Raw genomic sequence first — 27854 nt, 5'->3', positions numbered from 1 at the left:
TGAATCTTTAGATTTAAAATAAACAATACCAACAAAACCAAAATGATTCAGAATGTCAATGCAGTATATTTTCTTTATTGAAAAAAGAAAGTACTTGAATAACACAGCTGTGGCTTAAAAAGAAAGTGAGAGAAATTATTTTAAATGTGTGGGTAAAGAGAAACTGACAGAGATGAAAAGAACTAATCCATTTTTTTTCCCAGCGCAGTACTCAAATGTGTCCTTCAGTTCGACACACAACTAGGCTAGAACTAATGAGTCAAATGCTAAAACATCTTCTGAATATTCTCATAGAGAGTACTTACAAATGCTGTATACAAGTTGACTTGACAGATTATGCTTCTAGAAGTTTCCCAGATAATATTCAAAATTCTAACCATCTACAGGGGAAGGACATTTTTACAATAGTAAATGCATCAATTGCTATCACAATAAATGAAAAGCTTATGCTACTCTGCATCTTCCCATTGCTCGGGATATCCTTTCCATCTTAGGTCACTAGTTTTTAATCACCTATATAGAATGAGCACTTAACACATGCATGTTATATACTTGTGGTTAAACTTCAATAACAACACTTAAGTTGGCACTGACCATGTATTTTCTCAAGTTTAAAACATAAATACAAATAAACACTACATTGTTTTCAGTATTTCAAAACATGTACTGGAGCTTGCCATTTAGCTGTGAAGCCCTGGTGAACAGGAGTGAGATTTCAGAATTTAAGTAGATATTTTTTTTTTTTTTACCACAGTCACCATCATTACTGTGACTCTCTCCATCCATAACACAGCTGTAACAGGGTAAATCTGGACCTGCTCTGTTGAAGAGAACTGCATTTTTGAGATACAATATGTTTACTGATTTCAGCATCTATTCAACAGCTGTTCATACCCATTCACAGAGGCAGAACAGAGTGGATGCTTTCCAACCCTTGAGCCATACTCTCTGAGACCAGAATCTTGTATGGACACTGAGGTGGAGGTGGGAATCGCTTGGTTAGATGGTTGGATGGTTGCTTTTTGTTTTGTTTTACAGAGCAGCAGATTTAATGCTTTACCTTAGGGAACTCCAGATAAACCCTATAATTGAAAGCCCAATGGGAAGGAGAGAGTTCTAAAAGTAGTGTCTGAACCCAGTTGAATTAATAACTAGAACAACCAACTGTTTTGTGTCCCACTAGAAATGTGTAAAAGCAGTCTACTTTTAAAATATGAACAATGACCACAAGAAAATGCCCAATTTTCCAATTTCAGAGAACTGCAAAAATAACACAATTATTATTCACCACATATCTTGACAAAAGCCAAAAGTTTAGGTGAAAGATAGACCTATTGTATCCATGCAAACACATGTGTATATAAAGATTTATATACATGCATACATGCATGAATATGAATATAAATAGATGAATTGATAGATGAATACATATGTAGGTAGGTAGATGATACATAGAAGTTTTTTCCTCAAAAGTCTTTGGTTCCTTCATCTACTTATTTTACTTGGTCATCAGCCTTTTATCCTTGTTTTCTCTTTCTATGCTCCAGAAGACTGTGTAGCTTGATTTCTTAAGCTTTGCATCATATAACCATGCCACAATGATGTATGTTAAATAAACTTTAGTAAGAAGAGCTGTACTAAGGATACATGATAGTCAAAGATTGACATGTGACCATATACATTTCTCTGTTAATCTTTGTTAAGGGAATGGGGATGGGTTTAGGAAAGAAGTCTGATTGTCTTGCATCTGGGATTCTGCACAGGGTTGTTTTCCTAGAAATACATTCTCCTAGATATGCTTCTTTTAGCACCTTTTTTTGAACTTCCCCAGACTCTAACCCCAAACCTTCAATCTAGATTCTTCTACACTAAGATTCAACACAAAGAAGGTAGCTTTAGTTGTCTGTGATTCCGCTGAAAAGTCTCAAGGGCTTTGAGATTCATTGGTTTTATCCAATATTTTCCATCTTTTTAATTTTTCTCTCCCATGTGGAAATAAGAAGTTATATGGAAGGACCCATATCATGCTAACAATACTCAGATAAATTGGAGGGAAGGGTAGTTTCCAGAGACAGAACTGCCAGAACTTATTCTAAGTCCAGGAAACCCTCCACTTACTCCCTTCTAACCTAACTTATGATGGAAATTCCTCAAATTGTCCGTTCACTCACCTTTAACTGACTTTTTTGTTTTAACTCACTTTTTCACCTCCCCACCAAGTTATTAGCTGCATCCTTCTCCTGCTCTTCTCCAGTGTCCCCTAAGACCTCTAGGAAGGCATTCTCTTTAATTTGGAAAAATTATATACCCTATCTTCCTATATAGGAAGTAATTACTGCAGCCTTTCTCTGTCTCTTTTTCAACCACATCTCCAAAATCCCTCTGAAAGTTACCCACAACATATTGCAGATATATCCACTTACCCTTGCTACCTCTGCCTCCTTTTTCCTTAGTAATATTATTATTATAGAGCAACAGCCATGCTTGGAATATTTTACTAAACACTCAATTAACTTTCAGGAGAAGAAGTAGGTGGGAAAGCCCTGAGTCATGAAGTCATCTCTACTCCATCCTTAACCATCTGTGTCATTTGGGAAGTCTTTGGGGAAGGCCTCTGAGCCTCAGTACCTCCAGGAGGGAACCATGAATATGATTACTGATTTCCCATGGCAAGTGAGTGCTTAAAACTTTCATTGGTTTCAAAGTTTGGTGTTAGCAGGATTCCTGGGGGAGCACGAAATAAGCGGTTTTTGACTCTGGATTATGGCAACCTAATTTAAACCCAATCAGTTCAAACACGATTTACTTTTTCACCACACAAAGACCATTGGCTACCATTATGCATACTTGAAACAAGAAACCAGGTAGCCAAGGCAGAGAGAATTTCGCCTTTCTTTCCTGTTGGTGGCACAGATGCGAAAGTCAGTACTTATTGCATCTCTTTGTGTGACATCTAATGTGTGACGGGCTCTTCTGCTTTTCTCTGGTTCCTATCTCTTGGACTGACTGATCTTCTTCTCCCTGGTAAAGCCACGGGGCTGCCTGAGGCAGTCCTGTCTTGGAGGAGCAGGTCTCATGTTTGCACACCCAGAAACGACAACTCTTGTAAGAATTCTTGCCTTTGGTTGATGCCTTTCTACTCTGACTTTATTGCCCTTGTTTTTTAAAATCACTATTATTAATAAAATTAGGACTTTTCAAGTCCATATATAATTTGTTCACCCCCCCAAAAAAAATTAAATATTTACTATTTTCCTCATTTTCAAATAAGCAAACCATAGCTCAAAGAGACAAACTATTTTCCTAAGACCCCACTGTCAAAGGTAAGAAGCAATTCCCTAACCCTAGTTATTTGATTCCAGCATCAATGCACCCTTCACTATACCATGGCCTCCACATGTTTAATAGTAAGTTTTAAGTTTATACTTTCCTTAATTATGAGAGTGGATATAATAAACAGTAGAATCATGGTACCTCTTTTAATCTCTCCAGAGGCATTTCCCTTTAATCACCTGCAATGAATGATTGTTTATTACATAATTTAATGGTCCAGATATATGCAGGACAAAAATTTACTGAATTACCCTTGGTAATTATAGATGTGGAAAAAAACCTATCACATTTGCTTACCTTGACCTACTTTAATGAAGTGACAATGTTCATTATTAGCAGTCTTACATCTAAATGTTCCCTATCTCTACACAAGTCTGTCTCAGCCAGAATAAATGCCTAGTTAATCAGAAGTGTTTAGTTTGTTTGAAAAAGCTCTAATAATGCTAGTGCTTAATTTTCTGTAGCTATTATACAACTGTCCTACTTCCCATAATACATTTGAAAATAATGGTATAATTATTTGTAATTTTTTGCATGATTTGGTACTCAGAGGATAATATACCTACAATGCCATCTAGAAGCAGTACTTTGACGGAAAATTGAGAAAGATAGCAAATAGCTATCCTTGCCATTTTCTATTTTGCCCATTCTCAGCTATGGATAGATACCTCCATGAAGGAAACATTGAGTGGTTCCACAGAGGCTCTCCCACCACTGATGGGACTCAGATCAGAGCCATTTTCCATGGTCTAAAGGAGTAAAAAGGATGTGAAGATAGTCCCTAGGTTGTCCTCAGAACACTAAATCTTTCAATTTCTCCCTTCCTACTCTAAAATATGAAAAATATTATGTAGATGCTAACAAAGGCACCAGACCCTGTCTAAAATATTTTGAGAAGAGTATTACCACCAATGCATGCACCATTGTCAAGTAATTCTGGGTTAGACAGGATCCACCACATCCCTAGTTTATATCAAACAGAACAAATCAAGAGTAGGGGCAGATCCTATTTGTCAATGCAATATTCATTGTGCAGTCAAAAGAAAATTGCCCTGGCAGGTGTGATGGTACACACCTATAATCCCAGCAACTCAGGAAATCTCCTGAGTTGGAAGCTGAAACAGAAAGATTGCAAGTTCAAAGCCAGCCTCAACAACTTATTGAGAACCTGTCACAAAAACAAAAACAGCTAAGGATGTAGCTTAGTCCCTCGATTCAATCCCCAGTACTATGAAAAGAGAGAGAGGAAGAGAAATAAGGAAAAAAAAGAAATTTTCCCTGGACATAAATATCTAAGTTCTAATTTCAGCTCTGTAGTGAACTTTTTTTTAATAGAGAGAGAGAGAGAGAGAGAGAGAGAGAGAGAATTTTTAATATATATATATATATATATATATAGTTCTTGGCGGACACAACATCTTTGTTGGTATGTGGGGCTGAGGATCGAACCCGGGCTGCATGCATGCCAGGTGAGCGCGCTACCGCTTGAGCCACATCCCCAGCCCTGTAGTGAACTTTTAACCTTGGGTGAGACATTTTCTGTGCCTTAACTGCTGAACAAGAAATATTCATCCTCCCCTCTCCAAAGGCATTGGAAATATTATAATAGACAATAGAGGTAAGAATAATTCTATTCTATTGACTTTGACCAAATGTGTTTGTTATATCTTTGTTCCCCTCATTACTGTAAGAAATTAGGACTATATTAGAACCAGCAAAGGATGCACAGGTCTTGAGCTATTGTTAAGACCCCTTTTAAATGTATACTGTGGTGGCCAAGAACTCTGGTTTACAGGTCACCTGGACCTAGAGTAAATCCTATACCTGCTCACCTTCTGTGTGACCTTGCCAAGTTATCATATATTTCTGAGCTTCAATTCCCTCTTTTGAAAATGGGGTAATATATTCATATATAAATCCCATCTCACATGATTATTATAAGAATTAAATCCATATGAAAATATTTAACAGAAGACCTTGCACATAGTAAGTACTTGATCAATGTTATAAATAATGTCCTTTAATATTTCTTCCATAGGATGTAAATAAAGTCTCCTGTAAATAAACAGTTCTAGATTCAAGTTTGGAAGATACTGGTTTAAGTAAGTTTCTATTTGCAAACTTCTCAGAACCATTCTTGTGCTCATAAATAAGACAACTCTTCAAAATGCAGTGATGATATCATTTTCCCAAAGTATTTGATAATCAGAATCTATTATTTTTACAATAATTGTGAAGTACTGAGTTTAGGGGATTGTGCTTTGGAGAATCTTGTTCTCACAAAGCAGATACTCATAATAGTGTGATGATATTGCAGGATGTTATTCTCTTCAAAATAATGGAGAGTGATAGGGAGGGAAGAAAGTAGATAAGTATAAATGTGAAAGAATATAGTTTATGTGTTGGCCACTCTTGAATTTGGGGCATGGATACATAAGACTTGGTTATATTATTCTCTTTTTCGTGCCTTTTTGAAAAATTTTGTAAAAGTTGTTCAAAATATATTAAACCAGGAAAAAATGCATGTATAGATGATGGCATCTCTTACTACATACAACAAGGTTTAAGAAAAATGACTAATCTCATGGGGTTTGCAAGATTCATTCAAGCAAAGGTAAATTATTTGCTGCTTTCATTAAAATGGGGATGAAATTCTTCCCACACCTCAGAATCAAGAGAGGTCACCAGTGGTGACAGCAGTCAAGGAGACTCCAGCTGGGACATCCGGAGGCAGTATCATGTCTACTCATAATCTCAGCCTTTTTCCCACAAAGCCTTTTGCATTTAAAAAGTGGAATGTAAATTGTATTTGTAATTTAAAAAAAAGTTCAAAAAGTTCATAACTTTTTCTCTTATGAACCTGTTAGATGTGCTATCACAGTTAAAATCAACTAAAATTTTAATAGGAGTTAAAACAGAACCAGTTTTTAAATAACCAAGAATGGAGTATGTCAAACATTCAAGGGATATAATGCGATAGTGGACCTAAAGCCTGGTGAAAACCTTCATTTGAACTGAAGCTGCTGCGTTGGGAGAGGGCTGAGGCTTTTTGTTGCCAGGGAATCCTAAGGAATTTGCAGTTGACCTGGAACCCATTTCCAAAATGCCTAATTTATTATAGAAAAAAGAATTTTCTCTCCTGCTAACAATGAGATCATTGGGCAACTATCACTTAGGTGCTTTTTAGGCAAATTCTCACTAACTGCTCTTTTACTCTAAATGTCATTATTTTTAACAGACCTCATTATTTTGAATTATGCCCAATTCAAGGTACTTGCATATTTGAGTCATGTATTTTGTGCTTTCAATTCACTTTGTGCATTAACAAAATCCTATTATTGTTCATTTAACCTTTAGAAAGTTCATGGATCGCTAACCTGCCTGTCACCAAGATTTGTGTTCATGCATTAGTCATTTCCCAATTGGACCATTTCACGGTCTCCTGGCAGTCCCTTTCCATTCATCTATTTTGTGTTTACAATCCACTCAAAATTTATAAGGTGCTTCAGTTTCCATCCTCTAACATTCCTATTTCTGCTCTCTCTCTAGCAGGGCATAATGACTTTTTTCTTTACCTAAGAGTTTAAAATGAAGGTAGAAGCTTCTTATTTTATTTCTGTTTGGGAGTTCCAAATAAAGTTAAAAAGAAAGAAAGAAAGATAAAAGCCATTCTATTGAGTCATGAGGATGATGATTTTCCAATGTCCTCTTTACCAAAAATGAATTCAGGTTTCTCTGGTTTGACTTCATATTCTGCAAAGATTTCTAAAAAGGGGGATGTCCCAAGAGTATTAAGAAGGAATTCAGTGGAAGAATTGCAGTTTCTGCCTACATGAAATCCACATCTGGAGCCTGCAGTGGGCTTGGGCAATGACTTACACACTAACTGTTAAGAAAGAGAATATTGGGGCATTGAAAACCAATGCTTTCCTCACTGGAGCTATAGCTTTTGCCTGAAAAAAAAAAAAATCCTTGAAAGGCTCTCAGATATCTCGGCAAAACCATCAGATGTAAACATGGCTTTCTAAACTGATGACCCTTCCTATCAGGACACCCCTTTGCACTGTTCTGCCAGTCATAAAAAAAAAAAAAGCCTGCTTTCACCAATCCATGCCCCTTTCAACTCAGTATGTCATCTGCAACAGAACAAATCAGATTATCGATGTGGAGTAAAGCTGTTACAGATGGAGATAGCCTGATTTTCTTTGGTCAGACATTCTAGACCAGCTTTCACAAGTCCCAGTTCAGTAAAGAGTGAGGTCCTTACTCACTAGACTGAGATGTGCATTGCAGGACATGGGAAGCATGGGTCTAACACTCTCTAGTTGGTAATTGGACCACCATTCTGGACTGGAGCAATTCAGCCAAGATGGTTGACTAGGATATTGCTAGGGTGATCATTTTGATATTTCTTGTTAAAAACTTCTCTCCTGGCAGGGTAAATAGGTTGGAGGTGGGATGTCAGGAAACTAACATTTGTAAGCTAACTTGTCTGCCTATGTCAGGCACAGTGTAAGCTCTTCACAACCAGAAATTTTGTTATTCTGATTGTAGAGAAGAAAAAAAAAAATAGGCTGCATGGAGAAGGACACAGTAGTTTTCAAAACTAAATTCAGAAATAAACATAACAACAGTATAGGGATTGGGATGGACATTGTCATCAACAACAGCCTCTCCCAGAAGTCCCCACTTTTCTCACATGAAATTAGATTTTGCTTTTCAGCTGCTTCTTGTCCTGCTTCTCTTTCTGGACATTTTAATGACCACAATCCTAGTTCAGGCGCCTTTCCTATCTCTACCACATCCCTTGTCTCCCAAATCATTTCTTTGCCTTCTACTTCATTTCATTCTCTAGAATGAAATGCATTCTTCAAATAACAACTTGTACAGCTCTCTGGGATCTTCTTCCTACTCCTCTGCACCCCCTCATTTCCTCCTACACACCCTTGAGTGCATCCAACATAAACTGTTCTCTGTCTTCTGGTCATGCTTCTGCCGGGACCAGACTCTCCACCTCCTCCTATACTTGAAAATCTAACTTTTTCTTCAAGATTCTGTTCCAGAAGTACTTCCTTTTTAAAGCCAAACTTTCTAAGTCCCCTGACTGCTTTTTTTTTTTTTTTTTTTTTTTTTTTTTTTTTTTTTTTTGCTGGAGAAGAATAAGCTCCCAGAGGAGACTAAATTCATGTTTCATTCAATATTATCACCCAGGCACTTACTGGGCTGAGGTCACATAGTGAACCAGAGGCAGAACCCTCTTCTGATGCCTCCCTTTGTCATTTTCTTTTCAATATTCCTGCTGTTCAGGGCTTTGCTAGAATCACAACAGGGACTTGTGCTCTTCTCCTGGGCTGCTGAGAATAACCAAAGCAAACTGTATCTTTGAATGGGTATCCTCCAAATATATAGAAGGAACCTCTTCTCCCACTTTTGGGTTTTCTACGACAGATGAGCTTGGGATATTGCAAAGTCTGAGGATTCCATTTGGAGGGTTTCATCAACACAAGTGTGGGATGATAAAGACAATCAACAAAATCACATTTTCTCATAGAAAAAAAAAAGAGAAACGTTATGTTGTTGGTTTATAAACAGATCATCATAAGCTCTCTGGTGGCCAATCCTCCCACAGAACAGACTCCTTAATTGAACTAAATTTCCCTTCTTGCCAGGCTCCACATCAAATTTGGCAAGTCAATTTCAAAAATATACATATCTTATGTGTCAGGCTCTTCATTGCAAGTTTATATAATTATACATTCCAAACAACTATTCTGTACATAGTTTTGAATTTCTAGAGAAGTAAACTGGGACGCATTTCCAAACTGTCATGTTTCATTTCCAGAATGAACACTAAGGAAGTTAATGAGCAACTATGTGAATTGACCTAGGAGAAAAGGCAGGAAGAGGTACTTTGGGGTAGGAGAAAAACATTCCCTATCTCATGCCAGTAACTTAAATCGGAATGTTTTTAATAAAGAAGAACATTTCCTTTTCCTTTGCTACCCAGAGCTCACATCTCATTAATCACCAGCTCTTGTCTATTTTTATTTTCAAAACACTTTTAAATTCCATTGGTCCCTCCTCCACAGCCCAGGCACCACTCTTCCGACCCTAGTCTGGATTAATTTTTCTCCTGTTTCTTTTTAAAGTCATCCTTTGATGCTTCTGGAATTGTGGAGTATATAAGAATTACCTGGGACATTCATTTAAATGCAGATTGTAGGCATCATTCCACAAACAGTCTGATGTAGGGTGTGGCAAAAGGCCAGATGGTCTGCAATTTAAATGAGCATCCCTCAGCAACTCTAATACCTGGGCTCCAAATGCTGCATTTTGATAGGAATAACGGCTACCTTGGCCTCAAAATGTATGGTCTAAAATGGAAATCGAAAAGCAATTTACACATACTAGATACACTCACATACTTTCCCACAACACATACGAGCAATAGAACCTACTGACCATGATAATGTGATTTTAAAGACATTTATAAACCCTTTCCTTGTCTCCTCCCCAACTTCTCGGAGCCTCAGAGACATTATACTAAAATACACAGTATGCTCTTTCTCACAAAACTCTGATTCTGAAGACCCTCCTAGAATATTTTTCCTAACCAACACTTATCAGGGTTTCTCTTTTCCAAGAATACCCCGGAGTCTCATCCTCTTCCCTCCCCCATGTGATTTAGGGTAACCCTCTGATGCTCTTACTACTCCCTCTGCAACTTCTGGAAGTTTTTTTCACCACACCATAGCCTCTTCATATAAGAAGTGTGCCTTATTTTTTGCTTCAGTCTTTATAGGAGCAGTCAATAAATAAAGTCTACTTCAACTTATCCTCACATAACTGGTTCCTTATCCTATAAGCAAAGCTAGGACTTGATGCACCTGGTCTAGACCTCCTCAGTTCTTAACTCCCTATTCTATTTATAAACCAAACAAGGAAACCCAAGTATTGTCAGAGACCTAGACTAGGAATTAAAGCAAGCAAGAAGATGAAAACCTAAATGATGGAATAAATCGCTGTCAACTCATATAGCAGAGCAGTAAGAGGCACAAACTCTGGAGGACAATTGAGCGAGGGGAAGCCCAGCTCTTCCATGCATGTGCTGTGTGATTTTGAGCAGATTGAATAAACTCTCTGTGCTTCAATTTCTTAAGAAGGGACAAAGAACATCCCTTCGAATTGTTGAGACACGTTGAACAGTAGAGCAGATTTTGGTAAAGTTTTTCTATGAGGCACCAAAACATGCACAGGTTAGGATTTACAAGAGAGATGGTATGTCACTAAATCACTCAAAAGGACAAGTAGGTATAGACACTATGGGAACAAAGGGGCATGGTTATGTTCCAATAAAATATTGTTTGCAAAAACCAGCAGTGGGCTGGATTTGGCCCAAGGGTTGTAGTGTGCTGACCTCTCCACAAGACCAATGTATGGCACCTGTGAAGTTCTAATATTATAATTGTTATTTTTTTTGGATAAATTTCCTTCTGGACAAGTAACTTCAACTTTTCATACATACATTAATTATGTTTCCACTGTAAGGAGAACACATTGTATCTATTCACATACATTAGAATCAATATAAAATGGGCTGTCATCTGAGACTCACTATTTCAGAAAATTTCTCACCATTCTTCATTTATGTTTGTAATCAGAAATAAAACCAGTAGAGTATTTTCTGGGAAAGCACAGCTTCCCCTATAATTTCAACCACTCTGAAGCACAGAACCTAAGTTTGAAAACCCCTGTAAGAGGCTATAATGGGAAATATAACAATAGCAACCTGACTGGTATGAATGATTTTGTTCACTTAAAAATCATTTATATTAAATGATACACTGTTAATTAACCATTGTATTAAATTAAACTCAGACAATACTGAATAAAGCCAATCACTACTAGCCTACTAAATATGGAAGAAATCACTCCTTTTCTTCCTTCCAGTATCACAGTCTACTATTATAGTTCTGCTTGCAGTGCTAAAAAAGAAAATATCTAACTGGATGTGGTGGTACACACCTGCAATCTCAGTGACTTGGGAGGCTGAGACAGAATAGCTAGTTCAAGCCCAATCTGGGCAAATTAGTGAGTCCCCATTTTAAAAATAAAATGAAAAGGACTGGGGATAGCTTAGTGGGGGAGTGCTTGCCTAGCATGTATGAGTCTCTGGGTTCAACGCCCAGTACCACATATACACAAAGAAAATCCTAATCCTAAGAATTATTTAGATATTCTTGGCATGAATAGTATCAACATGAATGCTACTACCCAGGAACAGCCTAGAAATGAGACCAATAGCTAGATATTCTGATGATAGTTCATGTTGCAATTCTAAATTCTAGGAACAATGAATGACTTAACCACTTCTGGAATTTTTCTCCAGTTGATAAAAATATTTTTTAATGAACTTAAAGAAGCCATCGCTGCTTCCTCTTTACATTAATTTTTGCAAGCAAATATTTTTTGGCCACATTCATTTAAAAGAAGTGGTTGCTCTCCTCTGCCTGCGTAGTCCTGAGTTTATTGGACCCTCCCAATGCCTGCCTTTAACTTTGGGGCCTGGGTTAGCAACAGCTGCTGCCACCCAGAATGAAACAGGAAACGCTGTTGCTCATTAGCTCTCATACACTCACATGCACCTCCATACTCTCATTTCTGCCTTATCTGCTTAATCCCTATATCCTCCAGTTGCTTTAACTCTTTGTCACGAGTACCCTTGAACCAGCCACTTCTTACAGAGGAGCCCACCTGGTCTCAGGTTAACCTGACTGCTGATTGCCAGCCCTGTCCTGGCACTACATTCACCAATAGCAGGAAATAGCTCAAAATAAGTGAGTGGGGTCTTCTATCACCTTGGCCCATCTTCCCTTCTTTGGAGAAGTATAAACTTTGGGGAGAGCCCCATTTTACCCCCATCCTTAGTGAAAGTCCTCATCTGTGCCCCACATTCAGGCTCAAATTGCAGGATAAGATTATCCTTTGGATGGATGCCCTGTTGGCAGTAAATGCCTGCAAAACACTATCTTGAGAGTATTTGTACAATTTTCAAGCCTGGTCCTATATTTAGAGAAAGGTGGCAACTTATCCAATCTTTGGGAGTGTTGAGAGTTACTTGCTGCTTTCATGCCATTATTCTTCACTTCCAATCCTTTCACACATTTCACCAGCCTGTACTCACACGTGGATTTGCTTCTACATGGATGCAATTTCAAAATGTGTAGGTTCAGATCTAATTCTGGACAGTCTGGATAAATCCCACACATTTGCTGGCAAATTTGTCTCTTTTTTTTTTCAAATGGATCAGATGCTTTGTTTTTCCTCTGGCAAGTTAGATTCTGTTCATTTTTGTTCATTTGGGTGTGCATGTGGGGCAGGTGGGTGTTGGAAGCGGATGCCACTTGAGAAGCAGAAAATATTTAGAAAAGTATAATTTTAGAGATTAATAGAAAATATCCTTTCTAAACAAGTTAGGTCTAAGCAAGTCAATCCTTGCTAACATAGCTGGATGTGAAGAGATGCTAAAATACCCAGCAGCTTCATTTTCCCCTGCCCTGCTTTCACAGGGAGGTGAATGGACTCTGTCTCCAGTGCTCAGAATTCTCCCCTGGAATACCTGACAGCACATTGTCCCTTTGTCCTGATGGTAGATCACACCAAGTGAGTATCCTGTTCACAGAAGACTCACATTCCAGTACCCATGGACACTTTCAAGACTCCAAGTCCTTCTCTAACCTAGCTGTCTATGGGCTTGATGTTATTGCTCAGGCAAGTTCTGATTGTTATCACATTCAGTGGGAAATGATGTATAACCATATTAGCTTTAACAGAACCACTCACTTGACCAATAGGTATGCCAGTTATCTTGTTAAATTATAGATTCTGGGTTCAGGTGTGGTGCCCAAGTTCTGCACTTCTAACCCTGGGTCTGTAGATAACATTTGGGTAATAAGGATTTAAGTCACCCTACATACAGCAATATCATATATAGACATTAACAGGTTAAAAATCCTGGATATGCCTTCAAAATGCAGACTTCTCTGCTTTAAATACACACTCCAGCTAGGTATCAGAGGACCTTGTAATGAGAATTCCTGTAGCTGTCTTGAGCCCAAAGATAATTTCTGATTCTGCTTCTAGTTTCACAAAGATTTATAGTAGGCAATTATTGAGTTCCTTTTGCAGCTAAGTGTCCACCAGAAGACCAGTCATCGTGATACTCCATCAGAGCTAAACAGACAGGTTTCCCTAATCTTCTTCTCCTTCCAGGGTGACTTCCTCTGGAATATGCAGACCTCTACTCTCCTTCTAATGCATTGCCTGCCACCTCTGACTATGGCTCAAATGGACAAGTATCTTATCAAGGTTCCAGTTCTAACTCACGTGAGTTAAAAATGGGTGTTGCCACCGAATTTTGGTGTGTATCTCACCTTCCCAAATAGCTAGAACATCTCCTAGATCTATGGTGACCCAACATCTTGAGAAACATTCTCCTACCACCTTTAAAAGAGTTTGCAGTTGTCACTTCAAAACCCATGTGGAATAATTATGTGTGGTTCTTCTAATAATTAAAATAATAATAGCTTCCATTTGTTTGTGCTTTCAATGGGGCAGAATTTCCTTAGTGTCTTACAGACTTCACATTAATTATTCACAACAAATCTTAATGAGGTAAGACTGTCTCTATTTCATAGGTCCAACAACTGAGGACACTGAGGGAGTAAGTAATTTGCCCACACAGCTGGTGTTCTGGCTTGGATATGAGGTTTCTCCCCAAAACCTCACATGAGAGACAATGCAAGAAGGTTTAGAAGAGAAATGATTGTGTTGTGAGAGTCTTAACCCAATCGGCAAATTAATACTCTGATAGGAATTAACTGAGTGGTAACTGAAGTGGTAGGATGTGGCTGGAGAAGGTAGGAATTCAGGGCATGGCTTTGGGTTATATATTTGTATCTAGCAAGGGGAGACCTCTCTTTCTGCTTCCTGATCACCATGATCTAAGCTGCTTCCCTCTACCACTCTCTTACCATGATGTTCAGCTCACCTGGAGGAATACAGCTGGCCTTCTGTGGGCTAAGACCTCTGAAACTGTGAGCCCCTAAATAAACCTTTCCTCCCCTACAGGTGTTCTGGTTAGGTCCTTTTAGTCACAGCAGTGAAAAAGCTGACTAAAACAGCTGGTAAATGACAGAACCCAAGTTGGACATCAGGCAGGTCTGGCTAATTCCAAAACTGTACTCTGAATTTATATGCTGGTCTCCCATGCTTTGGCACTGTTAGGGAGAGAGACATTGTCATCTACAGTGCCCCCAGACACCTGGCAAATCCCTTTTATTGTGTCCTAAGGAAGAAAACCACTGATTCTTGAAGTTTTTCCTTGCTCAAGTCAGCTTTCGGTCATCCAAAGATTACAAATCATTGCCCCTGGCAATGAATGAATCCTCCTCTAGGACCTTACAGGAGCCCCACATTCCTCTCTCCATCTAAAGTCCAAAAGCACATACACAAATAAATTTCCCAGGACCTGTCCTGATATTTTAGAGTTTCTCAAAGTATTCTGTCAAAGCAAAGCCTGAATAGTATACATAGGTCCTCATCTAGAAACTATTAAAATTAAAACATGTGTGTGTGTGTGTGTGTGTTAGGCAACATTTCTTCTAAAATCCCAAGTTCCTAAACAATTAAAACACATTTTTTACCTTCTTTTGCATCTCCCAAAATATTCAGGATGCTGTATACTGCCAGCAGTTAATAAAAGTTCCTAAATATAAAGTACAGTGAAAAAATAAAATAAAATAAAGTACAGTGAATGCATGCAGTATTTGCTATGTAGATTTGGCCAATGTTTAAAACAAAAATAAAACCAGTAAAGCACATGTACAATTTAGAATGCTTTTTTTCCTCTCATTTATGTTTTATGTTCTCCAGGGCCTGCGGTAATACAAGGGCATATTTGGCATGGCTAAGGGAGATATTCAAAATAATTGAGAAAAGTGCTTTAAATGTCAATGTTTATTTCCTGTATTAAATTCAAAATACATTCCACACAGTCCCATGCCAGCTGACCATATATGTTGAAAGTTGTATATTTTTTTAAAAAAAATAACCCAAGATCACAGCAGTGACACCAAGGGTTTTTCTATGCCATATACTAAAGGCTTGAGACTTTAGGCTATGTTGTATTAAAAAAAAATAAATAAAAGGCACGCTTTTGATTGTGTTCTCTTACCAAGTTTCCTATATCTCTTATAATTCTTGCCTTTTGCCACCTTTTCACGAGAGGAATACGTACTATTAACAATAGCCAAATATGGAATCAACCCAGGTGCTCATCAATGGATGAGTGGACAAAAAGAATGTGATCTATATGCACAATGAAATATTGCTTAATCATAAAGAAGAATGTTCTTCTGTCAATTGCAGCAAAATGGATGGAACTGGAAGACATTACATTAAATTAAATAAGCCAGGTACAGAAAGACAAGTATTACCGATTCCCTCTCCTGTGTGAAAGTTAAAAAAAAAAAAAAAAAGTCAACCTGAATATAGAACAGTGATAACTAGAGATTGGGGAAGGGGAGAGAGAGAGTGGATAAAAGGAGTCTGGGTTTGATCAGTACACACGGCAGACACATATTGATACATTTCACTGAATGTCATTAATATGTACAATTAATGCACATTAATCAAAAGTAAAAAGAGGAATAGATAATACCAATATAATCACTTTGTCCTTCTGGACAATGAGGCCTGGCTCCTTCCCAACAAAATTAATTATTGAACCAACGGCTGATGCTGTCTTCACTAACCTCTTTTCTGTAATGACATATATCTTCGCTCTCTATAAAACGTGCACTGAGGCTCTGGAAACCTTGAAGACACTTCCTTACACGGGTGTCATGGGTCCCCTCAGCACCCCGCTCATCAGCACTCTCTGGCTCTGTTCCTGTCTTGCTCTCCTCTCCTTTGTCCTTTCTTCCTCATCTACACTAGTTTAATGAAGATATAGCCACATTCAGGGGGTCTGTGGTTCCTATCGCTAAAGACCATCAAAGACAGTGGTATGTTTTTCCAAGAGAAAATTAAAGGAGACAAAATTTTCAGCTACCATTTCAGTTGTAAATAATCAGCATGTGTAACTCTTGAGAAAAATACATTTTAAGAATCAAATAATTGGATTTTACTGTGAAATATATTCCTCTTGTCTCACCCTACTTGGAAAAAAATATCAAAATATATTTAGGTTTTATTATGATTCTTAAAATCCAACTTTCCAAGTGAATAAGGCATCTCTAGTCTTCATACCCATTTTATAAATTCATTTATCCATTCATTTATTAATCGGACAGGCCATGTTTAAATAGAGGTGCGTAGAAACAAGGGAGTTTAAAATGAAAAACCAGGGATTGAGGATTTTAGATTATCAATTCAATAGTTCATCCCATGTTTCCAAATCTCCCCTGACAGTTGCTTGTTTGATTCCAACCACTTAATTTCCAAATTCCCTTCACATGTCAGGCACCGAGGCACTTATGAGAGCCCAGAGGAGGTGCACTTTGCCTGCTCAAAAGATTTTGTGGTCTCTCTCAAACACCACTACCAGCACACAAAATGCAATGTCTTCTTCCTCTTATTTTTTTAAATCTAAAGCTAACTTAAATTGAAAATTACAGAAGTGTTTGGTAACAGAGTTTCCTCAAATCATCAGATATTACTGGGAAGCACCTCAACTCGGGAAATTATTCACTCACAGCCAGGTATATGGAGCCAACCTTTGATGACTTCCTCATTCCTTTCTTTCTCCCTTCTACTCCAAGGATCAAATTTCTCTTTCTGTATCAATAGTGATAACAATTCTGTGTCTCCTAGTTCTTAGGGTATCATTTAAAAAAAATAGATTGGTGGATTTAAAATCATATATTTTAAATTGGTAGCAGGAATTAATTCTAGGATCTCTTCCCCAGAGAATTTAAACTCTCTCTTCCCTCCCCACTATGCTACTTCTGCACAGGTTTTTTGTTTGTTTGTTTGTTTGTTTGTTTGTTTTATTCCAGTGGTGATGCTGGCCCAGGGCCTTGTACATGTGAGGCAAGCACTCTACCAACTGAGCTATATCCCCAGCCCAGGTTTTCTTTTAAGGCCACATTTCAGTTTAACGGTTAAAAAATGAAAGTGTACTTTCTATCTTCATTATACAGAACTATAATACCAATGTTAAATTTTACGTTGTAGGCAAATCTGCACTGACCTGAATGGTTTTTCTTTTTACCTCGAATCTCTTCATCATTCCCTTCCACAATTATCTCCCTCAAGAAAATAAAGAGAAAAAGGAATAAAAAATAAAAATTAAAAAACCTCTTTTTCTTCCTTCAAGTCTATTGACACTGGCAATTATTTCTTTAACTTGTCTTTTTCTGCCTGACCCCTTCACTCTATAATCTCCATATCATTGTGTGTGGCCTCAGATTATTTTCAGCTACCTATTTTGAATAGCTTCACCTATGTTGCAAATACCTTGTATTCAACCCATCCAAAATATAATTAATTCTCTCTGCAATTTGTATACGGGGTAAAAATGGGAGTTCATAATCCGCGTGAATCAAATGTATGAAATATGATATGTCAAGAGCTTTGTAATGTTTTGAACAACTGATAATAAAAAAATAAAAAACAAAATATAATTAATTCTTTCTCTGCCCTCTCTTGAACCTTTCTCCTATGCCAACACCATTTTCCACACTATTCCCTGAGCAGACGCCCCCAAGCCAGCCTTGACTCTTCTAACTCTGTGTCATCAATTGCCAAGAACTACTTCTTACAATATTTTACAGCTATATTTTCAACTCCATATCCATTGTCATTCCTTAAGTCAGGTCTTCATATATTTCCATTTCTTGAAAGAGCTGCCTAACTGGTCTAATCTTGATCTTTCATCTGTCCCAGAGGATCACCCTCCTTAATACCACCACACTGGTCCTTCTTATCATAGCTGGCCCTACTTCTGAACTGTTACACCTACCTGAAAGTTAACAACAGCAATCATCAATATGCAGGGGGTGTTCTTGCTGTCACAAGCATGGTGCTAAGTGCCTTTTATCTCACCTAAGACTCACAATAACCCTGTGATACTTCACATTCTTATTTTACAAGCTTGCCAAAGAGCACACTAGGGTGCAAATCCAGGCAGCCTGACTCTGTACTTTACAGCTGTGCCCCGCTCCACACCCCTTCATGACTCTATAATTGACACATCTGCCTTAAAGTCCCTTGCCTCTGTCTTCTAAAAACAATTTTGTTTCTTTTCTCAGACTTTGATAAACAATCCCAAGCCCCACTCAGAGTTAACTTTTTGCTTTATTCACAGAGCATGTTTTGTATCATCTATTTGACACCTATCTTAAACCAATGACAATATCAATCCCTTCCTCATCCTTTAACTGGTAACTTCTAGTGAGAAAATAGAAACTCTCAAGAAAACGCTCAAGAAAACTCAAAATGAACTAAAGGTGGTACCATACATAGAGGGCTGAGCCTTGGAGGTGTGTCCGGTTCTCTCTAAACCTTCAAATGGAAGGATGGAGAGATCATCAACAGCACAAGTAGTTGCTTTCTTCCCCTTTTCTATTTTCTCACTAGCAGTTACCAGAAGGTAGAAGGAGAATCCACGAGCAAGACTTAGTTCATAGCAGAAGGTGGAGGTAGATGGAATGAAGGAAGTGTGGAGGATACCTGCCAGCTATTCTTTAATAGCAATGCAGATGGTCATGCTCCTCAGATCAGGAGAGATGATCAGATTGACATTGATTTTACTAATACTATTTGAACCTAGTATTTACAAGCCTGCCACTTTCATTAGCTGTTAAGGGACAAAGGTCTGCCCTTCAAATATTTCCTTCTCATTCAAAATTGTATCTCTTTATGGATTTCAAAAGGTATTCAATGAAGAGAAAAATGAACAAAGAAAGAACAAAGGTCACAAAGAACAAACAAGAAATAACAATTACACATAACTATTTTCACTAAATTCATTTCTTAAACAACTACAGCTAGTAGTACCATGCTAGATCCACTATATCAGTAACTAGACCCTAATAAGAAAAACCCACCTGTGTAAAATTAACATCAGTGGGAATTATTTTTGTCCTCAAATTCAGAGATAAAGAGAGTTTTCCATTTAGTGATTTCAGACAAAACTCATTTCCCTATAGGACTTCTTTGCAGAATCGTTGCTATTGGAGTATGACCCTCTGTCAGCATAAATAGAGAATAGCTGAGAGAACCAGAAGCATCTACCAGTCAAAGAGCCATGGCCCAACACACAATCCTGATGTTTATCCACCAAAAAGAACCCCAGAAACTGCATTCATGACTCTACGTCAAGAAATGATAATAATGATGATGCAGTAAAATTAAATAACACCCTAAAAAATAAAATATTCAACATTTTTCTTAATATCTCAGACTTATTACTGTTTGGCATGACAATAGGTTTTAAAGCACAATTAAAAAGAAAGTTCCAGGGATGCTCACTCTAATACTATTCCTTCAAGTAGTATCCTCTAATCTAGTTTCCATTTGGCCACTAGAATTTTCCAGCAAACCCTGGCTAAAGGAAAAACAGGAAAAAAAAGTGTAAAAAATATAAAAATATAATATAAAGAGAAAACTGTGGCTGCAATCAGATGTTAACAGCAGTGAAGAGGTGAATAACTGAATAAATGTGTCCATGAGTGATGCTGTGTCCATCTTCATACCTCTTGATGGATTTCCAGCACAGCAGAAGACTTCCTGACTGTGGTTACCGTGTGCAGCCTAGACATGGGAGAAAATGCAAATTAATATACATAAATATTTAATATTTACACTAATGTATCCATATATATGCATATTATATATATATATATATATATATATATATATACACTCATGTCCCCTTGACTACTTTGAACACTCTGTGCACAAGACTTGAATTAGAATGAAAAATAATATTTCAATTTAGAATATTCAAAATCAAGGAATCTCTTGGGCAGAGCTTTCGAAAATCAAGATGCTTTTTTAACAGCATGTCTGGATTTCTCTAGAACAAAATCCATTGCACATCTGCCTACCATTCCTCTGAGCCTTGGGACTGACCTATTAAAGGAGCATTCTTTGGAAAGAGAGCACTGCAAATTAAAGTGGTCAAGGGAGATTAAATTATAATAACTAAGCCAGAGTTCAGGACTTTGTTCTCCCTTGTTCTTTATCTTTGCTAAAATATTAGGAAAGTAAAATACGTCTATCCTTCACTGTCCTTCCCCAGTGTGTCTTATGGATCTTTCTTTTCCATCTAAGACTGGTCCAGGATCTAATGACTCTTTTCCTTTTTCACTGGCCATAAGTGGCCATAAGTCTTTGTGGAGATGGAGTCAAAGACCTATGACCACAGACAATTTTTCCTTTCTCAGCGTCTGCTTCACCAACATTCAACAATGACTGTGCATGAGATATGTGGGAGAATCAACCAAACAACTGAAGCTCGGGCCCAATCAGACAATGAAAAGCTGAATCTGCAGTTAGGGTCCAGGCCATAGCAGCTTTTCAAAGTTCCCCTGGTGTTTTGATCACAGAGCTGTAATGAAAATGCACTCTTTGCCTGAGACTACCTCTAAATACCTCAGTATGGGAATAATAATATTCAAAAAGGGGTCTCGCCACATATTATTCTTTTGGTTCATCAACTTCTACTAAAATCTCAGGGGATTCGACTTGAGAGCGGGAGTGCATAGGGATGGGATAAGTTTAATTTGTCATGAACTGTTAAAATCCCTCAAAATTTATTTCCACCGTCTCATATTCTCTATGTTAGCTTTTTCATTTGAATTCAAAATTATTTATTTCCCGAGAAGATTTCTCCTTATCAGCAAATGTGTTTCAGAGCTCAGAAATAGAACAAGGATGTCAGTTAGTCCAGTTCAAATTTACTTAATTGCACTAGCAGTAAGTTATCCACTCTGGATCGGCTTCATATCCCTTCATCTCATGCTATGGGTCTCCATAGTACTCACCTGCTTAACTTCTTAATAACTACAAAGATAAACAAGATTTTGTTTTATTCACTATAAAGATAAAAATAAATATTCTGTCCTTCTGCTCCTCTCTGAAGCAGTCCCCCATTCATCCCAACTCTTCTAAAATCTGCCACTCAGCACATCTTCCACACTGCCTCCCTGAAGAGGCTTTGGCTTCTAGAAGCCATGGTCTCCTGGTTGCTTCAGCACCACTGCCTGCTACTCCAGGGGAAGCTGAAATTCCAGAGCAAGGAATGAGCCCTTGCCTTCCTCAGCAGAGCAATTTCTATATTTTGTATAAATGGCTAATGAGAACAACTGAAATATGCTTAACTTGAACATACTTGAATCTCAGTTTCCTCATCTGACAAGGATAAAGAATAACTTGGGCTCTGGTGAACATAAAGCAAAAGATCTGGCACTGAGCAAAAACATCATCTCCCTTCTTCCATTCCTGTGCCAGCCCAATGCCTATGCTCTTAGCTAGTGGTTGTGATATCCCAAACAAAAGAATCATCTGTTGAGTGAAATTTTGGATCAATACCAGGTGGGACAGTACTCTTGGAATAGAATGGATTTGGTTCCATGTAAGTAAGTTAAGAGTCATTGACACATAGTGATTGCTCCAGTTGACACAGTGAAGCATCTTGGTTGTTCCAGAATCAAAAGCAGAATCACTTTTCTCATATCTACCCACACAATCTCACACCTACATATTGTTTTAGGAATTTTGATGGACAGAAAATAAAATTCTTCTTATCCTACTCCTGGACAATACACTCTAACCTTGAGGTGATAGCATATCCTAGTGGCTTGAACCCCTTTAGAATTTTTTAAAAGATTTTTTATTAAGATGGACACAATATCTTTATTTATTTTATTTATTTTTATGTGGTGCTGAGGATCGAACCCATTGCCTCACATGTGCGAGGCAAGCGCTCCACCGCTGAGCTATAACCCCAGCGCCACCCCCATAGGATTTTGAAACAAAGAGTGCATGATTCATTTCTAGCTTCTGGGATTTTACCTGAAGTCTTCCAAAGACTTCTTCTTCGTTGCTTTCAAACCACCAGTCTGGCAACAAGCAAATTTGTAATCAATGACCTGGTAGATGATTGGATTGTACATCGCTGCAGATTTTGCAAGGAGGGTTGGCACCACAGAAAGCTGGATGGGAATGGAATCTGGCCTTCCAAATGCTGACCACACAGAGACCACTGCATAAGGGATCCAGGCAATCAGGAAACCAGCACAAATCAACATCGCCACCTGATGAGAGAAAGTGATGAAGAAGAGAATGGAGAAACTTCCTAAGTAATGAGGACCTAAAATGAGAGGTGTGGAGGAGGAGCAAGTCACCTCTTCATACCCCGGAAAACGTATCTACTGCAATGCATTTATCTTGTTCCTAGGAATTATTTCATATGGACTTCTCAAAAGTTCAGCTAGAAGCTTTATCCACTTATCACTTCCTGTCCATTCTCCACTCTAGAATTTTAATGTACCCACAGACCCAAAGTATAACCCTTTAATAACTGTCAGGTTTCCCCTGCATTTTGAGTAAGAAATCATAATAAAAAAGACATCTGTTCTCCTGAGCTTTCCAGACTTTTCAACCCACATTCACTTAAAAACTTGACAGAAAATACATTCACCTTGATGAAATTTTAAATCATCCACATTTGCCTCAGGAAACTGAAAACTCTGCCCAGGTTTGAAATTCTAATATGCATCTTCTTCAGAGGCTTCTATTAAATGTCATTTCTTTTGGCTCAGGTGTTGCTCAAGTTTGAGGCTCAGATTGTGGAAATTCACTAAGTATAAAGTAAAACACAGTCATCGCACCTCAGCTGAAGTGAGACTGTTGTACAAAATGAGACTTTTCCAGAAAGGACCTTTCTCTCACACAAAATTATAATTATCCAAAGGTCTCTTAACTTTCAGACCAAAGAATATTAGAGATACAGTTTCTCGCCACCAGCAGTTCAGTTCCCTTAATAATGTAGTCCTAATCAGGACCCTACAATGACCTACCTGATTGCTATAAGTCAGCAGCTCACTCAGTTCAACAGAACTTTTTAGCAAATGCTTAGACAAAACACTATGCCACGTGCTATGAGGAATACCAGTGTGGCTTCATGCCTGTGTTGTCTCTCTCTAGAATACAGATAAATACAGTACAAGGCTGAATATAATTTAAGCTCCAGTTCAGAGGAGAACAAAATTGCATCCTATTCGGCAAATTATGAAGAGTTTCACAAAGGATGTGACATATAACCTGCACTTTGGCAAGTGGAAATAAAAGAATAAGAGTGAGACCAGCATGAGCAAAATCTTGGGGAAAAAAAAACACATGAATGAAGTTTGCACAGAAATTGTGAATGAACTGTAGATGTGGTGATGCATGCATGTAATCCCAGCAACCTGAGAGGCTGAGGCAGGAGGATTACAAGTTTGAAGCCAGCCTCAGCAACTTAGTGAGGGCCTGTCTCAAAATAAAAAATAAAAAGTGCTGGGGTAGCTCAGTGGTAAAGCACCCTTAGGTTCAATTCCTGATACTAAAAGGAAAGAAAAAAAATGCTAGTGAGAAATTCACTTTGATATGGAAAAGCAGCAAAGGGAGATGAGGCTAGGAAGAAAGATATGCACTCAGGGTTTTATATGTTACTGAACTTGAACTGAATACTTTGTGCTTTGAGGCAGTAGTAGGTTTTGAGCAGGAAATATGAGAGCTCTGCTTGAGATTAACCTATAGAATGAAATGTTGCATGGAGAAATAGAAGCCTAAATATCATTGTTTATTCATTTAATCAACAAGTATTATTAAGCATGTTTTGTGTAACGTCTATTGCAACAAACAAAGCAGATACATCCTGCCCTCATAGAATCTCCATTGTTAGCAGAGCTGTTGACCAACTGTATGAACAAGAACTTAGAGTAAATTTCCTACACCGGAAAATACAGTCCAAAATTTGTTTTTTTGTTTTGTTTTGTTTTTGAAACAGGGTCTGCCTAAGTTGCTCAGACTGACCTTGGACTTTGAATTCTCCTGCTTTGGCCTCCCAAGAAGCTAGGATCATAGGAACACACCATCATTCCCAGCTTTGGGCTTTATTTTAAAGTTGAACTATTTCAGAGAGAGAGAGCTAATTGAGAGAGTGCTTTACCTTCAAAGTATTCCTATACTGTTATATACTAGAATATTCTTTCTGTAAGATAAATAATAAAACTATATTTGAAATCAGTCCTCTAATACACATCTGTCTTTTGTCACTTCATTTGAACTTATTTTCATCATCCTAGTTATCCTCTGCTTTAGCATTCCCAGCATTACTCCCCCTCCTAGGAGTTTTATAGAATTGCCATCAAAGGCATCAGATGACTCTGACCAATCAGAGGACTACGTGCCCTTGGCTACAACGCTATGAACAGGGAGCTTGATCATAATCATCTTGGGGGTTTTGAAAGTGAATGTCCCTTTTATCTCTGAGTTCCCTAAAAGCTTGGGATTATGTAAGAATGGACCTATCTGAGGCTGCTTCACTTCCCTCCTCCTTCTCTCTTCCCTTAATTTAAGGGGGAAAAAGTTATGTAAAAGATCAATGATAAGAGGCGAAACACAAAGTGCTTCATCGGTAATAAGTAAATTCACAGTATTTATGAATCCTGTTTTAGAAGGTTGATCAGAAATGTTTTACTTACAACAAAGTCATTCGTATGCATGCCTGTTTCATTATGCTTTAGTGGGAGCTAAAAGCTATTGTACATAGAAAATGGTCCAAGCCTCAGTCTATGACCTGCAGACTAGCCTGTCTGTTCACACCTCACACAGCTTGGTGGAGTATATAAGAATGACACATGGCAAATCTGCTCTAAAGTCACAGACTCAGACTCCAAAATCTCAAAGCTCATTTCCAGAAATAAACTGCAGGGAAAAAAAAAAAAACTTAATACTATCTGTTTTGCTCCACTTTGCAAATAGAGAATCTGAGTCCCCAGGAGATAAATCAAGTGAGCCCAGCATTCCTGTGTGTCCTGCAGCCTTGTTTAGTGCCCTAAGCCAAAGTTCTCACCTGTGTTTAACGGTTATAAACTCTTCAGATCTAATGCACACATATGGCTCCCTCTTCTGTTGAGTTTACTTTTCCATCAGTTAGGAGACGCTTACCCAAGAGAAATTTTCATTTGGTTTGGTTTGTCTGACTTTTGTTTGCAAATGGAATGGATGCCTCAATGCTCCCAGCAAGGGCCTTCTTTTTCTAAATCTCCAAATAAACACTAACTATATAAATAAAGCTTGCCTTAGCATTTGTCTAGGGACTTAACACAGCCCCATCCTTGCTTCTTTGGTGAGTCATATGATGTTTCACAGTGTCTCAAAAGCTGATTTCTATGTTGCTGCCAAGTCATTGACAAAAAATAGATTGGTAGTTAGTCCAGAATATCTTCTACATTTTACATGATTTCTACTTTTTTTGAATAGTAGGCAGTGTAGGAAAAATTTCAAGAATTTATATTGTATTATCTCTTTTAAATGGACATAGGTGAATTACACATACACATAAATAAAGAGCACATAGAAAATGAATCATTGTGGGTTTTCTGGGTTTAGAATAAAGAACAATGACTAGAAATTAAGTTTAAAGATGAAAAGGGGAAAAAAGGCTAAATCTATAAGACAATGAAGAATGTTATTTGTGTTTCTGAAGCTTCAAAGTTAATATGAGACCCATTCACTTTCTATAACCCTCTCATTTTAAAACACACTCCACAATTATTAGGCATTTTAATATTAAAACCATTCTATGATATACTCCACAAAAGTTTCTAAAACTTTCCTGTTGTACTCCATTTTTCCTGATTTTTCTACTTGGCTGTAATCTTTCCAACAGTTTGTTCTTTACTTTCCTCCATTCTAGGTACATCTTCATTTATATTTTCTAAAACTGACCGCCCAAATATCTTTAAGCCAGTTCAAACAAAAATATCTGTGCCTGTCAACTTTTCTAAGTTGTTTACTTTGTTTAATTACTTCACTTTCATCTCTGCCTTTTGGTTCACTGGCAAAGCAGTAGAACTTCAAATTCCTAAATTAGACAATTCTTGTGGGAGGAAAGTCACAGGATTCGTGTTCAGCTTATACAAAAGAATCGCACATCTGCAGCCCAGTTCATTTTAAATACATCTTGCTGCACAGGACTAAGACAGTGTTTTCCAGCTCTAGTTCAGACTGACGTTAAGTGTCACAGTAGCAAAGTTGCACATAATCACTCAATTCCAGTGAATTGACCAATTAAAGCAATCATTGAATCATGGTTGAAAGTAAATTCTTCAAGTTACATATGACTCTGCCTCTGAGTCCAATACATTCGAACCTTTCTAGCACAAAGGTTTCTTAGGTCCTATCTTCCTTCAGTGGGTAAGGCAGTGTGGAAGAGTGGAAAAGTCACTGGCTGAGATACTTTGGGTCTCTCCACTAATCATCGTAAGTGGGACAAAATCCCTAAGGCTCTTTGAACATCCATTTCAGAAGGAGAGCCCAGTCCTCCCGCCAGGCTATTTCACACAGTTACGAATAAGACTTAAGCTAAGGTTAAAAGCTGTAAGTTACCTTAAATAATGAAATAGAAGAGGACATGGAAATGATGTGAAAATAAAGGCTTGAAAGGAGAGCCAAAGTGATGTAATAAATTCCCCATTGATAACAAGATTGGATCACATTACAGAACCGTTAGACTAGTGATAACAAGGGCATTTCAGTGACTAGGGGAAGATGAGGTCACCAGAAAAGAAATCACTACATCTGTACACTGAAGAGAAGGGGAAAGAGGTGGAGGTGACTGCTTTTAGGAAAGCATGTGATTGACAGGAGCGTAGGGATGAAAAGATTTGGATTTTCTATCTTGGGTCCAGCTAGCAAGTACATGGATTTGCTCCTGAGCAGTGGGAAAATGATACTCAAAGGTAGTAATAGGGTAATAAATTTAAGTTCTGAGACTGTTACCTTCCACATGTGGGACTGCCTGTCATTGAGTAATTCTATCAATAGTGAGTAGAAGGAGGAGAACTTGACAACTATCACATGCTTTCTTGGGCTCTCAATGTTCTCATGTATATAAAAATCATGGTGGTGATACTTGGCTTTCAGATTACCTTTTAAGAAATTAAAAATGCAACAATCTTATCATGTTTTCTTTGACATTTTTCCCCTTCCTTCTATTTAATCCATAGAACAACAATGAAAGCCAACTGTCCCAGACCCACCTCCACAAACTGATAAAGAAAAATTTTCTGAGATCTTTGTTGCACTGCCATATGTTAACCCTGGTTGCAATCCAAGCAGAAAATATGAATTCATCCTTCAAAAAAAAAAAGAACTCCACACTTTCCAGATGCAATTTTCTCAAATCTTAAAATAACACAACTCTAAAAACAAGCAAACGCTGCAATTGAAAAGAAAGGAGG

General features: G+C 37.8%; 1 protein-coding gene across 1 annotated transcript in view; it reads right to left on the bottom strand.

Moving 5' to 3' along the window:
* Positions 1 to 763: 763 nt before the first annotated feature.
* Positions 764 to 27854, bottom strand: part of OPN5 (opsin 5) — a gene marked incomplete at both ends in the record, with an annotated part of 43477 nt that continues 16386 nt past the window's right edge. The window contains 3 exons of the mRNA XM_081295410.1: positions 764 to 820; positions 20094 to 20151; positions 22417 to 22658. Of these exons, the coding sequence (XP_081151536.1) occupies positions 764 to 820; positions 20094 to 20151; positions 22417 to 22658 (357 nt within the window). The remainder of the gene's footprint in view (positions 821 to 20093; positions 20152 to 22416; positions 22659 to 27854) is intronic.

This window comes from Spermophilus citellus, assembly GCF_964194105.1.
Source record: "Spermophilus citellus genome assembly, chromosome: 5".
NCBI lineage: Eukaryota > Metazoa > Chordata > Mammalia > Rodentia > Sciuridae > Spermophilus > Spermophilus citellus.
This window is presented reverse-complemented; position numbering and strand designations above follow the sequence as displayed.